Raw genomic sequence first — 17,255 nt, 5'->3', positions numbered from 1 at the left:
TGTTGTTCCAGTTCTACAGCACAGACAGGAGTGTTTAGGTTGTGTGATTGTGCGAGGACTGGAAAAACTGAAATACCGTAATAATGTCTTAGGTTTCAGAAATCAGAAATTCTGAGGAAAGCACACCTCTTATTTTCATAGCACCTCTGATCCCTTTAATGGGAGTAAATTAAGATGGCAGCTACTGCGCTGTATTTATGGTTGTCAACCTGCAGTATTTATTTTTCTTGGTTCAGGTGTAATTCCAGAGACAAGTAAATGTTGCCTGTATTTGATGCTGTTCTCTGAATGCATGTTACCAAGTCTGGTGGTGATGCTAGAAAGAGCCACCTATAGCAGCAGTTAGCAGTACTCACTGCTCATTGGGATCATGGATCTGCAGGGAAATTTCTACCGTTAAGTTCTTAGTTCTAGAGTCCTACTTTAGAGAGAAATGACCTATTTGGCTAATTTTCTGGCAGTCTAATGAGTAAAACCTTGGGTCCTGAGCTGCTCACGTGTGCACCAAGAAATGGCCTGCCTTTGAAAAGTCTTTGCAAAGTGACAAATGCTATAGCAAATAGGAGATAGTGCTTGTATAGTCCTCAGTGACCTCCATCTGAGAAACTGATGTCTGTGCTTTTAAAAGTATCCAGATCATGTATAGACTTGAAACAAAACTAAAACAATACTAATATGCAATGCAAGTGTTAAAAAAGTACAAATCACTTACATTTGCAGAGAGTATGTGATTTTCCTTGTCAACTAATTTTAAAAATGTGCAGCTACACAGGAAAATCTTGGGTTTGGTTGAAGTCCTTGAATGAAATGGAAACACCAAAACAAACCCAAAGAAAGATGTAATTTAGTTAAGAATCCAAATACACTGAATATCCTAAGTGTGTTTTAAATAATTATTAACATCTTTAATGTGAAACTGGCTTGATCTGAACACAGAGCATGGAGGGCTTGTTTTCCTTCCTTCTCAAGACATGCTGTAAATCCAGCATTTTGGATGGTGCCAGCTCTGGAGGAAAAAACTCTGGAGAAGTCAGGACCCTATGTGCAATATACTACCAGCAGGGACAGAGGTATTGAATAAAAAATTAATTAGGAATGTTGTTCCTCTGATGTGAAGCCTAGCTTTATTTTAGTCAATATATTTGTTGGATTGCAAAAGCTATGCAATATTGGCAATATTTTTTGTGATTTATACAAGTTAATGCATTGGACTTCATAGTTCTTGGAATTGGACTGATTAAATGAGACATGAAACATCAGTGTTATAAAACACTATTTTTAGATTGAATGCAATAAGCCATGTTTATGAGAGAAAAAAAAATGTTTGCAGAAGTATTTTCTATATGGAGGATAGGCATAATCATATCTTTGCAGTAACTGGGTGCAGGGCAGATGGCAGAGCACGTGCGTGGGGAGAGCAGGAGCAGGGCAAGGGGAGCACCGGGATGGAGACAAGGATGGGCACTGGGACCAGGTCCACACTCTGGGGAGCTGTTCTGGGAGAAGTGGATCCTGTATTGGTGCAGTGCTGGTTGAGGGGGATGCTGTACTGCACGCTGTGTAATCAGTGAGCTGTGCTGGGGGACAGGGGTGGGGGGAGCACAGGGCCTGGGGGAGCCCTGGGGGGACACACACAGGGTTGGGAGGTTGTGCCCACCAAGGATAAGGCTGTAAGATGGTGCATGGAAGGGATGGAGCTTGGAAGGGATGGGGCTTGTACTGGGCATGATGGTGCAGGGCCAGGAATTGGACTCAATGGTCCTTGTGGGTCCCTTCAAACTCAGGATATTCTATGATGGGGTTATATAAAATATATTTGAAACACAGGACATAGGTATAACAGATCTAGCCTGTGGGAACTGGGCAAAGCCTCGTAATTTCTTGTGTGTTGGCAATGGTATTTCTTACAGAGGCTTTGTCAGATTAAATTGGGCAGCACTTGCTAAGATAACAGAGAAAGAGAGAGAGAGAATGGCATTTCCCTTCAAAGGACTGTGCCTGCAAGTCATTATATAAGACCTCTGCAGGTGGCCTGCTAGTTGTTAACTCAGCATTATCAGGGGTCTCTTTGGAACTTAATCTAACCATTTCTGATGTTGTCCCCTTCCTTCTGTATTTACTTACACTTACTGTCTTAGTGGTATTTTAATAGTCATGTGAGCCAGAAGGCAAATTTCCCTGGAGCCAGGCCCAGGCATCTCCCTGCTTATAGCACTGGCCTGACTCACCCCAGCAACCTCCACTGCCAGGCAGAAAAGTGTCACCTTCCCCAGTTGCTGGCAGCAACAGAGACAGAGCTCTGTTTTCTCAAGGCTGTTTTAACTTGCATAATGCAGAGGTGGACAAACACTAATCTAAGGTTGCACCAAGACACAAGCCTTTTAAAATGAGAGGCTGTATTATCGTGGTAAAGACTCAGATAGGGTCTTAGGATTTGGGGCTTCCATTTCTGGCTATGCCACAGATCTCACAGGTGACTAATGATCTTCCATTTCACTTCTCAGTGCTCTGTTTTCCTCATCTCTAGAAGGCATATAGCAGTGCTGGCTTCCCCTGTCAAATACTCTGAAATCGCTTAAGAAAACTGTTACAGCAGACATATCTCTAGGCTAAAGAGAGAGCACGCGGTGAAGCAGTAGCTTCTTACCAGTGTGGTGTTCAAACCTAGTGAAGGAACTGGACAACAGAGCCAAGACAATGACTTCTAGTCCTCTGAGAATTATTTTTCTCCTAGTCTTGAAGAGTTATGTATAAGATAGCTGGTATCAAACAAACAGGGCTGCAAGTCAAGATCAAGTTTAGATGAGCGAGAAAAGATGAAAGGAAACATTTTATATGTCAGACTTTTTTTTCTTGTCTCATTAGAAGAATTAAAGAAAGAGCTATTTGAAGCTGGTTGCATGTTCAGATAGCAATAGGTAGTGTGGTTAAATGGTCACAGTTGAATTATGGTGGTTACGTGAATGATAAATTCATGTATTGTGTGATACTGCAGTGTGTAACAAAGCTCTATATCCTTATTAGGAAAGTTCTCAAACAGGGAAAGATGGTATGTTGAAAGTCTATAATTAATTCCTGACAATCGTGAACCTTTCAGACAGCAAGAAGATTGGTAGAGTTAACCTTAAAGCCCAAACACACTTACTTCTACAGTGGAAAAGTCCTAAATTTTACATAGGCTGGCTGATTTTTTTTTTACCTCTAGGAATATCCCACACTAGAATATTTTCCAGCCTGGTAGGGTGACTTTATAAACACATATTTGAAAAACAGTCTAAATTCCTAAGAGCCTATAAAAGAAGGGACATAATGTCCTTGACTGAATTCAATTAAACACATTATTTGTATTATGGGTTCACATGATTCATTATACTGTATTCATTTCTAATGGCAGAAAAGTCTGAAAATACTTCCATTCATACAGTTAACAGGAGTGACTGGGTTTCATAATGTTCTGTTCTAAATAATCAAACCTATAATTCTAAGAAACCTTCTGAAATAAAAATATACAAAGAATATGTTCAGCCAGACCCAGTAATGTGTCGTCAGCATATTTTGATCTAAACTGGAAACAGAGATTTTTAGTAAAAGGCACTGCAAACTCTAGCTGGATATACTTTATTGCTGCCTGCAAATTATATTTTAAATCCTGGTCCAAGGCCAGTGATTTTTATTACTCTTCTCAGCACTGAGTGCCCATTAATGTAGTATGTGATTTATTCATTTTATTTTTCCATATGTGTTTATATGGGCAGGAAGTCACTGTACTCACGAGTCTGAGTTATTTTTCCATAGGAATCCTGGAAAGATGGTAAAGAGGTGGTGCAATGTACAAGCAGACAAACACACGGACATCCCAGAGGAAAGAAGGGAATATGACTTAATCACCCCAAATGAAATAAATCTACTGATTTGCATTCGATTTATGTTTTTGCTACTTTGTTGTTATGCAAACCTGAATACATTTTGTAGGTCTGCTGGTATCTTTCCCCTGGTGAACACAAAGTAATTTTTAATAGTTTCTCCTGGGAATATTTTAGCATGATTCAACTAGGTGGATTTTGCCTAAATATTTAGCAATTTTTAACCGTGTATGCACTTGAACATAAAACAGACTCATGATGCTATTGTTGGCTGATCATGGTCTTGAAGCTGCAAGATTTACTCCCTGGAGTTTTCTTTATTTGAGACTGAAAGAGGTTGTATAGTGACTTGGTACCAGACATGCTCAGGGAGCCCAGATGGTTTTATTTTAGGACAGTTCCTATTTTTACGTGCAATCCCACCTATGAGAATGTACCATGGAGTAGGAGCATGGGACTTACTAAGGGTAGTAGAGCTCCTTCTGTTTGCTTTGAAAACATTAGGGACATCAGAAAAATGAGTTAGGTAATAGATATTCTTCGTGCTTTGCAATCTGTCCCACCTTGATAGGTTCCACTACTACTCATGACTTGCAGGAGGTAGAGGAGAGGGGCAGAGAAGTCAGAAGTAGATGTGGTAGTTGTGGATGTGGTTCAATGGTGAACATGGCAGTGTTAGGTTAATGCTTCGACTCAGAGGTTCTTTCCAACCTAAGCGATTCTATAATTCTAAGCATTGCTTGTTCTGTGTGGAGATCCGTCCCACTCTGCAAAGGCAATGCGGTGAAAAATGGCCCTGTTTCATAAACAAGATGAGTATTTTAGTATCTATGTAATTTAAATTCCAATAGAAACAGAAAAGTATACTCTTCACCAAGATATAGACCTCTCTTTGTAGGTCGTGTCTCTCACAAATTACTACAGGATCTGAAAGTTCTGGAATCCATAATTTCAGCACAGCCTGTCTGGTGGATTGTCTGTTCAGTACAGTAAAGATGCTGGCAAGAGACCAGACTTTTGAAACCAACCACAGATTTCCAAATCTGTGTATCAATTAAAAAAAAAACAAAACCAAAAGCAGGACACAAGTTGCTCCATTCCAACCCAAACAACCTTTTTTAACTGAAAGGTCAAAACTCAACTGATTTTATGTAGATTAGAACAGTTTATAGAATCGCTGCCTAAAAAAAGAGCAGAATGGTGAAAAATGTGGAATGGGTTGTGAGGTGATCCTAGAATCTTCTTGGGTATATGCCCAGATAGTTCATGGATTCTTTGAAGGCTTTGTCTCAATTTCTGTTTGCTCTGTTGCTTAGATCCTCTTCTTAGATCCCCTTCTTTTTGATCCTCCTGAAAATTGGTTCTAACATTTTCTGATTTGACAGCTCTCTAACCTTTCCAAATAATCTACTCTGTGTGAGATCCATCTCATCTCCACTGAATGTTTTTCCACTGAAATATTGTATACAGTATTTGTTGCTGGTTATGCTGGCAGATGGTTTTGGTAGTCACAAGGCGTATTTAAAATGATGGAAATTATTTTATTTACCTATGACAAGAGCAAGCTTTGATTTGTTTAGTGTTTCAAAGATGAATTCATTTGCTGGTTGGCAGCATGATCCTCTCTCCTTTGCAGTTTTCAGCTGACACTTCATGTGTCTAAGCAGAAAGTGAAGCAATCTGATGTGGATCTGGTGGAAGATAGAGAGGTTAGCCTGAGATTTAGTTCTGCTCAAATTCTTTCCGAGAGCACTCAGAAGGTGCTGGTGTCTCATGAACCCAAGAAAGGGAAGAGAAGACGTCATAGCCTACATCCCACCCACCTCTGATGCTCTAAGAGTGAACTCTGACTGCTTTGAATACAGGCAATGATGGAGGCATATTTCCCTGTCCATAATCAGGTGGACTCAGGTGTTGGACTCAGGAATAGAATGCAATAGGAGGCAGAAGTCTTTTCTGATTGTCTGCCTATCCTGCTGGTACCCTAATGCTGGATATACAGACATTTCTTGACAGATGCTGTAGTTTGTCAAGACACACATGATTGTGTTTCTTTTGAGTTGTATGTTTGGACTCAGTTGCTGAGGTGGCAGATTTTTCACTCTAGAAAAGACGTATATAAAGCAGTCTTTATTTCAGCTGAAGAAAAAATTATGAAGTACACAGTAAGAACTGATAAAAACAATTGCTTCCAACTGTTAATGACAAAAATGCCTCTCCATCCTGCTGTGTGCCTGTAATACAATCTTCAAAATGTACTAACTAATTTCTACCATGCCAACATATTCTCCTGTTTTGTATTTTCCCTTTTAGGCCAAAATTGGGTCTGGAAAGCTCATGGGCCCTAAAGGTGTTTCAGTGGATCGTAACGGACACATCATTGTAGTGGACAATAAAGCATGCTGTGTCTTCATCTTCCAGCCAAATGGGAAAATAGTCACCAGGTTTGGTAGTCGAGGAAATGGTGACAAGCAGTTTGCAGGTACACTTGATGGTAATATGTAAATCCCCTTTTCTTGCCTCTTCTGCTCACATTTGCATGATGTTTGAGCATGTTGAAGATGCTATATCCTACTCATTTATCCTCTGGGGAGAGGTTCTACTAAACATACAGCTCCTATTCACTTCACCATTTGTTTAATTGGTCAGGAAGACTGCAACATCTGTTCTGCAAATGCAGCTGTAACCGGATTGTTTTATCTACCTCTCTGTGTCTGGAAGCATTTCAGATCAGTGATCCAAGAAAGACTGATCTTAACTAGCATTTTATAAGTGCTTAGTAATGCCCACACTAAGCTGTTCATGATAATCAGCTCAAACACTGTGCTTTGTATTTCCAGTGATCAGATACACATAAACCAATGCCCCAAGTGGTAGCTTCCCACTCATTAGAAAATGAGTGTAATGGGATAGTGTTAAGATTGAGATCAGGAAGACACAGTTATGCAATGGCCGATGTGACTTCGGGGAAATTGCCACTTAACTGACTGCTTGCACATGGTGTCTTTCGAGTAGAACATGCAATTAAGTTTAAAAAGAAACCCAACTGATGTATTTTAAGTGAGAAACTGTTCTTTCAAAATTTGAAATGAAGATGCCAAATTACATATGCAGGTCACTTTGCAGGTGTTGGGTCACTTTAAGTATGTAGTCTGATTGGTCTGATGTTCTGACTGGTTCACAGTATAAGAGAGGCATATAGCAGTGGTATAACTGTTTTTATCTTCATTCTCTTGCAATGTCTTATGGCATAATATATATAATTTATGAGCACTTTGGCTCTAACACAGCTAGATTTTCTGGGTATCTTGAATTTCTTTCATTTTAAAATCTATAAGAACACCTCCTGAATATAAGTGTGCAAATACTTCCTAACAATGCATTTGAGAAACGTATCACCTCTCCTTGCTTGTATGCAACAGAAAACACGTCAATTCTCCATACTCAGATCTTTTCATTGTAAAGGCTTTCATCTGTTTTATAGGTTACCCTGATACACTCTGAAAATTGAAACTGAGTTCTGATCTGTTTAATAACTCAAAATGGAATGAAGTATTTTGATTTGGGGACTTGCCTGTTTTCAAGCTACCATTTGTTTATTAGTCAAATTTGCACACATAGTTCAATACACAATGTAAACCAAAAATGCACATTTTTCCATGATAATGATCTTCTATGTAACTTTTGTATTTATCCTAAAACTTGTTATCTGAAATGCTTATATATGTGAGCACAAAGAGCATAGAATATTTCAATTAAGACTTTACATTAACATTTTTGAGAACTATTTTCAGTGTATACACCATTTTATACCTAAGCACTATGTGTTTTGAGTTGTTAATAAGCACATAAATCTCTGTATAGTCATATGTATACAAGAGAGGGAGAAATGAACAATGCTTTTGGTAACATTAGCTGACAACTGGTTGAAAAAGAAACTGTGTTTACAAAAAGCATCCTGGGCTTTAAAAAAAAAAAAAAAAGAAATAAAACTACTCCTACTTTGAAACTGGTATTCCCAATTTGACTGTTATTGCTCAGAAGCCAAACATAATATCCTGGCAGGCTGAATTTATTTTTTTTTTAATTTAACAATACTTTTTGTTTTAATGCTACTGTTATTTTTTTTTTATTTTTTTCTTCTTCTGCATTGCAGGTCCTCATTTTGCAGCTGTAAACAGCAACAATGAAATCATCATTACAGATTTTCATAACCATTCTGTCAAGGTACTGTCAATTAATGGCAAATTGGAAAGTTGCCATTTTTATTTTATCATGGTACTTTCTTGGGGAATATTAAGTATTGTTAAAGCCAAAGAGATCAGACTCCATATATATGAGCTTTGAGATAAGGACATGTGGTGGTTTCACCTTGGCTGAACACCAGGTGCCACCCAGCTGCTCTATCCCTCCCCTTCCCAGCCAGACAGGGGAGAGAGTAAGGTGGGAAAAGAAAACAACATAAATCATGGGTTGCAATAAGGCAGTTTATATTCATGCAAAAAAAGAAAGCAAAAGCAGCGTGCGCGTGCACAAAGCAGAAGCCAGCAGTTAATCTCTACTTCCCATAAGCAGCCATGGTCGGCCACTTCTCTGAGAAGCAGGGCTCCAGCACACATAATGGTTGTCAGCAGGCAGCTGTCAGAGACAGTGAGTGCCTCTGGTCCTGCTCCTTGCCTCAGCTTTTATATCTGGGTTGATGTCCTATGGTATGGAATACCCCCTTGGTCAGTGTGGGTCAGCTGGCCTACTTGGGTCCCCTCCCACGATCTCGCCCTCGATTGAAGAAAGAATGTTACAGTGCTGATGCTGTGCTCAGCAGTAGCCAAAACATGGGCATGTTATCGACACTCCTCTAGCTACCAATGCAGAGCACGGCACTGTGAGGTCTGCTATGGGGAAATAAATTCCAGCTCAGCCAGACCCACCACAGGACAGCATGTTCAGAGAACTTTGCATGCAGTGCATTTCTTAGTGAAGATATAGTCCTTTGCCTTTGGTGTAGCTATAATGGCCTCTAATTCAACTGCTCAAACATAAGCTGTACCTGATATAAGTAATTTTGACTTAGTTATTAACATTTTATTAGCACTTTACCAGCACTTTACCAAACCTGTTATTGTCCCTATGTTCTGTCCTATTTTAAGAGTCTGGTAACTGCTTTTGAATTTCCCAGTAAGAGCTTTCCACATTTCTAGCTGAACAAAGTTATAACAAAGTAAAGATACGTGACAGTCTTCAAATTCCACACCTGTAAGCTTTAAGATTACTGGATCCATTTACAATCAGATCTCTTAAAAACTGTGTAACCATTGGTTTTCATTCAGTACCTCCTGCATTGGGCAGAACTGGCCACTAGTCCTTACACCCATGGGAAGTCCTGACTCATGGCCTGTTAAAACAGTCATGGTAAGATAGAGAAGTATATTCGTTTGTCCCAATAGTAAACCAAAACAAGGATACATGTGTCGAGAGGTCATGTGTTGGAAAGTGTATAAGAAGGAGATAAAGGCCATTTCAGAAATTACTCACCTGTGCATGTTTGTTCTCAGGCATTCCCTTTCAGACGCTTTCCATGTGTGCTCTTTTTCCCTCCCTCAACATGAAGCAGCATCAGGTGGACACAGGCAGAATGCTGTCCTATCTGGGTTCTCAGGCCACATGCATCAAGTCCCATGCACCAATGAAATGCCTGAGATTTCACCTAATGGATGCCTATTTTGATTGAACTCAAATATGGACCCTCAGTTCAGTTCTTCACTATTCATAACTGCAATGATAAATCTTACATATTCACCTGAAATAGGAAGTTGCTGCCTAAACATAGACACTTTCATGTCCTGAGCAGTGCTGAACCATCTACCTTTTGAACAGCAACCTTGCTTGCGTATTGTTTTGGAATTTGTGAGGAAGTAGCAACTCATGGTTTGGATTACAACACAGAAATCAAGACTGCTGCAGGAGCCTTAAAGCAGACTGTTTAGCAGCAGGATGCCTATGATTCCATAAATTACCCCTCCACAAGCATGGCTTGCCTGGTAACAAGAATGCCTGGAGAGGCTTAACAACAAGGGCAAACTACAATGAAAAAAAAGCAAGTGAAGACATGTAAGAAGTGTGGCATCTTAGCAAATTTATAATTATTACATTTCTAATGAGAACAGAGTGTTCCCATCTGTCTCTGGCATGACTCAGTGGGATAAACACGTTATTTGTTACAACTGGGTGCTAACTGGAGAAGATTCTTATTTTTGTAGTGCTGTCTAAATTGGTACAGATAACTGTTGACACTCTGGAGAGCAAAGTGTATAATCTGGAAGCAGAGTATATCTTGTTTTAAATAATAAATTAATTTATAAATAACTAAATAAATTAATTTCACTCTTCTGGGTCCCAAAGCCTCTTCCTGTCACCAGTGTTTTGAATTAAACATGCTCACTCGGCAACATTATTCTTCCTCCCCCATTAACCTCCAAGCATGTTCCTTCCCTCAGGCATCTTCTATGGAAAATCCTGCACAATGCAGGCTTCTCTCTCATTTGGTCACTTTAACCCAAGGAGACAGCAATACATCTTTGCCTGTTTTTTTCATTAGTTGACTTTTTTTCTATTTTCTTTAATCACCTGAGGCACCAACCAAGTACGTAATTAATTTCCCTTCCCAAATGCTTTTTCTCTGTTCACTGTGGGTGTTCAAGAACAGGATGATTTCCTCGGATCTTCCACCTTATTGGCACTTGGCACTTGTCAGGTCTTTGCATTTTCTTGTGCAAGCCACAGTCAGTCTCTAAGAACACAGTTGGACCTTGTGCTATAGCTGGGCCTGAGTCCAAAGTGGACCAAAATATTTTAGAAATGGCTATGGTATTATGTAAGTGACAAATTCTGTATCTCAGTTGGTCCCACTGGTGCATTCAGGTCACTGACACAATAGTCATTGGCCAGTTCCATCTTTCTACTGTCTAAACCTGTTACCATCACAGAGAATTCAGTTTCTGATCTGTCCATACAGAGAGCAGCATGCCATGATTCTCAGTGTGTGTTAGATTATGGAAGTCAGAGAAGGGTGTATCTACTTCGCTGTGTTTCAGTTCTACAGAAACACAGAACCTAGTGCTGCATCTGCCCTCAGCTCTTTTTAATTCAAGATGGGCAAGCTGTAGAAGGGTTCTGGGGCTCTTTGCCTCTGTGTTTGAGCTGAATCAGATGTTAAGTGGGAAGGGAAAGACTGTACAGTGTAATGGAGCTGGAGGGAGAGATGGATACCTTTTCTCCCATGTTCTCTGTGTGTGTGTGTGTTCCTGGGGAGTCTTCAATTCCTACTGTCATTGGCAGGTGAACTGGTACTAGTAGAATACTAATATTGATGCGATGCCATATTCAGGTTTATGTTTTAATCCATACAGGTATTTAACCAGGAGGGAGAATTCATGCTGAAGTTTGGATCAAATGGAGAAGGAAATGGACAGTTTAATGCACCAACTGGAGTAGCTGTAGATTCTAATGGAAATATTATTGTAGCAGATTGGGGAAACAGCCGAATACAGGTAGAAATTTCCATATTTCAAAGGTGCTTGATTAAGAAAACTAATGGATTGATAACTCTGGCCACTGAAGTCTTCAGACTGCCCAAGAAACATGATGGCAAAAATTAGAAGTGATGTGGTTTCTCGCCTTTTATATGCCTCATTCCTGGCCTGTCCACTTTTAAAATTGGTGGTGTCAGATGATAGGCTTTCCAGTGTGACTGCTAGCAATTCTGATGGTCACTGTGACCAAGGCTTTTGTCTGCAAGTAGTTCCCCAAAAGCTATTTGATGACTTATGCAACTTGCAAGCATTGCTGAGATGATAGTAATTTATAATCACCATAACAGAAGATTGGAGACATGGTGGAAAATATGAAAAAGCAAATGACCTGAGGCAAATGCAGCAGATTTTTATCATCTTTTTAAATATTGAGAAACTATTCTGCTTTTAAGTTATGAGAGTTGCACTCTTTTTATCTTTCAAGTGCTAATCACAAGGTCTTCTTATTTGCCAAAGAATACCCAATAAATAACTAAGTGTATGTATTATTTCCACTGAATACAAAAATGAGGGATCTGCCTATGAGTTGTTCCCAGGAAGCACTATCAACAGGGTAAACAAATTCCCGTTTTTTTCTGTGTGGGAACCTAAGTGTCAGGCTAGCCACGACAGTAATATTTGTTAGGAAAACAACACGTTGGTTGAGTTCCTGATTGAGTTTGATTTATTGTAGTTGCCTATTTTTAGAACAAGGAACAGCCAAGGTGCTTTTTATTATTATTATTTCATTGTGTGTTTAATTCTTGCCAAAGATCCTGATAGCTTTAATTAGCTCTTTTTAACAAGAAATACATTTGTATATAAACTTGCATATTATGAGATAACAGAACAGATTTTGCCCTTGTTTGTTCTAGTGTATGTCAGCTGTTTCAGAGATGAGAAGTATAACAGTATAATTGAGAGCAGACTTGTGTCCGCTATTTTTCTTTTTTATTCATAACATTTATTCTGTGCTTTCTCACCCTCTAAGGTTTTTGATGGAAGCGGATCATTTTTGTCCTACATTAACACCTCTGCTGACCCACTTTATGGTCCCCAAGGTCTGGCCCTTACTTCAGATGGCCACGTCGTAGTTGCAGACTCTGGGAATCACTGCTTCAAGGTCTATCGATACTTACAGTAGCAATGAGCTCTGGAGCTGGATAATCACTCACCCTTAAGAAAAGACTGGTCCTAGAGATCCAATGCAAGATATCTCCTACTTTGAGTTCATTTTTAATAATGAAGGAGTCTCTTATGGACTTCCTGTGATAATTTCCAAACTTACCTTGTTTACATAGGACTTGCACCTCTTACGTTTCTCACTGAACTTTTTGTTGCAAGGGTTAATAAAAAAAGTCTTCTTTCACTGAATTCATAAAGACAATGTGAAATTAAACACAAACTGCAAGCTATGGAACTGGAATTAACTAATTAGGCAAAAATGAGAAAAGTTTGGGAAAAGTCCCCAAAGCTTTTTGACGACTGCGAAAGGTAGCTCCTGCTCAGACCTTCCAAATTTAAAGAAGTATCATTCTTATGCATTATTTAACCCAGAGGTGATCCTGGGAATCTTCTAGATCTCATTATCATGGTAGGTATTACACTTTTAACATTCTTCAGTCTTACTATCTATAACAAGTAGGTCTTTTTAGTATAAGGTTAAGTCTCACAAAATCCGTCTAGCTCTAACTGTCAGACCTAACACAGCTCAACGTTTAGCACTATGAGGATCAATGCAAATTCCCTACTCACGTGGAATTAATGAAGGATTGTTTCGTATGCTTGTTTTTCACTTTTCCTCTTGCTCAGTGTGCAGGAAGGACTTTGCAGAGACTGGACATTTCTAAAGCTCTGGAAAAACTTAATTGTAGCGATATATTAATGGGAATGGAATTTCTGTATAATGACAGACCTTTTGACACCAAACTAGTTCATTAGGATCAGGGTTATTACAATGTCAACTCAATTAACCTCATATGTGCCACTCTTTCGTATGTGTTCATTGCCATGTTTCCTTGAGGCAACTCATTGTATTAACCAATAAAATAAAATGCAGCATCACACAGGACAGAAAGCCAGAGAGGTACCCCTGTGGAGGACCTACATTGTACAACCAAAGGAACTGTGGAAAACAGAGGTTGTATAGGAAAGCCAAGGGTTACCAAAGCTATTTGTTTTTATGTGAGAAAAAAAATACAAATAAGAATGAATTTGAACCAATTCCTGAAGTCCTTCATTAAAGGGAATTTTGTTAGAGGACAAAATAAGGACTGGGAGATTTGTTCCGATTTGTTTGTATGTATGTATGTATGTACGTATGTATGTATGACTGACTGACATAAAAATAAAAAAAAAAGTAAATGTGGGTTATTTCAGCAAACTGGAACGTATGTATGACATTTGACAATGGCAGTACTCTGAAAAATGTCCCTCCTTCTTCTGCCAGATCTCTCTTCTGTGTTCTTTGTTAAAGTATTAATTTAACTGGAAATGCTTACAGTCATAGTTCTGTTTTTAATGTTTGGTTTGTTGGAGTTTTTTAAGTGTGAACTTGTCCTTTTTAAAGTAGCATTTGCTTTATTATTTCTAAATCCAGTGGTCAAGGGATAAATTGCTACTGTAGCCTAATGTAGATAGAGTGGTGCTCCCTCTTAAATCTCATTTGAGAAGCTGGTGAGCTTGCTGCCAATGCCTACAATGGCCTGGGAAGTGCTGTCTTTCTTTTCTCATTTTTAGGCCTTGAAACAAAAGGGCATTGGGTCAGAAATGAGGGAGTATTTTAAGCATGTCTTCAAAATGCAAAGAAATCTTTGATAAAATTACTTGTTAAAAGTATTTGTCTTATTTCTAAAAGGTTAAGGTGGTTGTTTCAATGAATTTGAGAAAATTAATGGTTTTTTTGTAAAGTTGCATTTGACTTGTAAAAATGCAGACCCCAAGGTTCTTAAATGGGGAACTTGTCTGGTTTTTAATTCCTTTTTCTTAAAGATATTTCCTTCTCTTTCCCTTGTTTATTTTTTGCACATAGAACCAATGTATGAATTTTCATGCAAATATAAGTTTCCTTATTTCATTGGAATAAATATTTTGTGCATGAAGCTTAAGGTTGGACTGTATAATGCAGCTGAGAAACTGATGGTAACATTTATGGAATATTAAAACTCAAGTTTGTTATTACCAAGAGAATGAAATATCCTCTGCTTGAACTGAGTTTGTCCTAAAATTCTGAAGATGGTATCTCAGTCATTACACAATAAACTGTCCTATCAAAATTTAACAAAGTTGTAGATCAGATTTTCATTCTAAGTGTCCTTATAAGCAACCTTCTGGTAAACAAACAATTTCTGATATTGGAAGGTCTTTAAATGGCACATTTATTAAAGAAGACAAGGTGCGTAGCATTTTAACTTTATTTATTAGCAAAGAGAAGGGGTTGCACAGATTCTATGAGATAAAAACTTTAAGAGAAAATGAAACGTGCTGTTGCTGTCAGTTATTATATCTAGTTCCAAATATGGATTTTTATAATACAATGTTACTAAACTTGCATGCTTACCGTAACTCAGAAAACATCGCCAAATCCTCTGCTTTCAGGAACTTTGAGAAGCATAGAAATCAGATCCTAACCTGTATATCAAAACATATACTTAATACTGTACTATTTCATGTACACACTTTTCTTCAAAAGCTTTTCAGTCCCTTTGGTCCAGCATTGTTTAACATGATTTTATATAACCCTTGTCAACTCAGTCCCTCCTGATGAAATACGGAATTCTGCACACAACCCTGTTACAACCCAGCTAAAAGCTACTAGGGAGTTTGTGGATTTTTTCTTAAAATTGAGTAGTCCTTTTTCAGGGCTTTTAGACATTATCACCAGAGAAGCACCTGAAAAATGTCACTAATTTCGAGTTCCTTCTGATAGCAAATGTGGCCAATTACGATTTCAAATTCAGTGGCATTCCCTTCCAAGGTCTGACCTTATCTGCCTGGCACTGGGACACTGAGAAACACATTGCTTTTACAGTGTGCTTCTGAAGCCAATTTCACTAAAATGCTTGGCTTACAAACCTTACGAAGAGCCACCAAAGCAGAAATTCTGTACTAAAAAACTGGCAGATTTTTTTCCCATCTAATTAAGGGAACGTCAGAATTGCACTACGTGGTTTGCTGAGTTGTTAGCATTTATTAAAGGCTTTATAGGCACGCTGCTGCCAGACTTCAGGTATAACCAAATGTTCCCTTGCTGTCCCTGGAATGCTAATTGACTAGCAGCACAGCATGAATGGTGAAAGTATGTGCTTCATTTAACTAATCTTCAACTCAAAAGTAATCTCAAAAGGTTATTAGATCTTGTGTCATTTGGAGCATTTTAGGACAAACTAGCCAACTGCATTTTCATTGTTTTGTGAATAGAATAAAATAAAAGGATCTGTTCAGATAAATCCAATACAAGCAGTAGGAGATTTTTACATAGGCTAAAACCAGCACCAATGTAGCTGAAAAAGAAATGGAAAATGGTTTAGGCACGCATTTGCCTAATGAAGGTGGATAGTTATTTATTAGTACATGCACATCTGCTCTGTAAAAGCTAGAGGGCTTTTGATTTTATGTCGATATTTTTTATAACTAAGGATCTAGTGTTGCCATGAGAACTATAAGTGCCCAATATGTTCTGTTTGTTATAAAGAAATGACTTTCAGTTGTGGGGGACAGCTTGTTATGAAATCATGATGTACATGGAAAATTTTCTTCAATTGTGAGCAGTGATTATTTGTGGAAAGTGTGCGAAAGGTATTTGTGCTACAGACGGGGAAGATTCCTAACAGGTCCTGTTATTTCTGATACATGTACAGCACTTCAGTTGATGTTTGTGAGCAACACAGCCTTAACCCTAACACTTTTGCTTTGGCTTTATGACATGGGAATGTTCCTTCAGATGCATAGTGCAGCAGCCCCTGTTAGAAATCTCTACCAGTTGATATGCTGCAGCTTTCCAGTTCTAGGAGTGAGTGGGTTTTTTTTCATTTTTTTTTTTTTAAAGTTTTTGTACATTCCATCTTTGTAAGTCAATCTCATATGTTTTGTGTATATGTAAGCCTTGCACTCTCTTGAAACTCATAATGAAATATTCTTCTCACTTTTTTTTTTTATTGTTGTTGGGTTTGGTTCTTTTTTTTTAATCCCTATGAGGCTAAATACAACCTTTTTCTCCTTAAGGTCAAGGATGAAAGATGTGTATCAAACTGTTTGTGTGTGTGTGTGTGTAGTTTTAGCTTCCTGTGTGCCACAGTATTCTTGATGCTTTAGCCAACGATTAAAAAAAAATTACTCTGTCTTGGAAATGTAGGAAAACCAGAGTCAAATGTGTACCTTTACCACGCACAAAAATTTCAGATAATAAAAATAAAGCTTGTTTCCTCCGTTATTTTCATGGTTGAGGATTTATTTCTGATATGTCTCATATTCACTGTCTGTAAAAGTAGCCCCATAATGCAGGAAGACAGGTAATTTTTTCCAGTTTTTTTCCCTGACGCCACAGGTCACAAGAAAACTGATTTTTTTTTTTCATGGGTGTTAGGCTTTTACGTAGACACAGAGGAGGAAGGGACTTGAGTTGTTCTTGGGAAGAAGGTGGAGAGTTGGAGCTTCCTTTTCTCCTCCTTTCCTTCTTCAGTCCAATAATCAAAATTAACATTTTCACTGGTGGCAATAAGATTATGAGTCATAAACTTTTCCATTTGCATCACAGAAGTATACAGTACCTTTTAGCTATGCCACGCTATCATCTTTCAAGAGTCTGCTGCAGAAAATCAAATAT

The 17,255-nt window shown here is 38.5% G+C and overlaps 1 protein-coding gene across 18 annotated transcripts in view; it reads left to right on the top strand.

Annotated features, from left to right (window-relative positions):
• The window catches only part of TRIM2 (tripartite motif containing 2), a 91,177-nt gene extending 74,315 nt beyond the window's left edge, over positions 1-16,862 (top strand). For 16 of the 18 annotated variants that reach the window (XM_018071636.2, XM_018071627.2, XM_018071611.2 and 13 more), the window contains 4 exons: positions 6,177-6,357; positions 8,020-8,090; positions 11,270-11,410; positions 12,423-16,862. In XM_018071636.2, the coding sequence (XP_017927125.1) occupies positions 6,177-6,357; positions 8,020-8,090; positions 11,270-11,410; positions 12,423-12,575 (546 nt within the window). In that variant the 3' untranslated portion in view covers positions 12,576-16,862. The remainder of the gene's footprint in view (positions 1-6,176; positions 6,358-8,019; positions 8,091-11,269; positions 11,411-12,422) is intronic. The other 2 variants (XM_018071685.2, XM_018071693.2) reach the window with 1 other exon arrangement.
• The last annotated feature ends 393 nt before the right edge of the window (positions 16,863-17,255 follow it).

Source organism: Manacus vitellinus, unplaced genomic scaffold (assembly GCF_001715985.3).
Source record: "Manacus vitellinus isolate BGI_N305 unplaced genomic scaffold, ASM171598v3 scaffold_0_pilon, whole genome shotgun sequence".
NCBI classification, from domain to species: Eukaryota; Metazoa; Chordata; class Aves; order Passeriformes; family Pipridae; genus Manacus; species Manacus vitellinus.
Note: the sequence above shows the minus strand (reverse complement) of the source record. Positions and strands in the feature narration are given on the sequence as shown.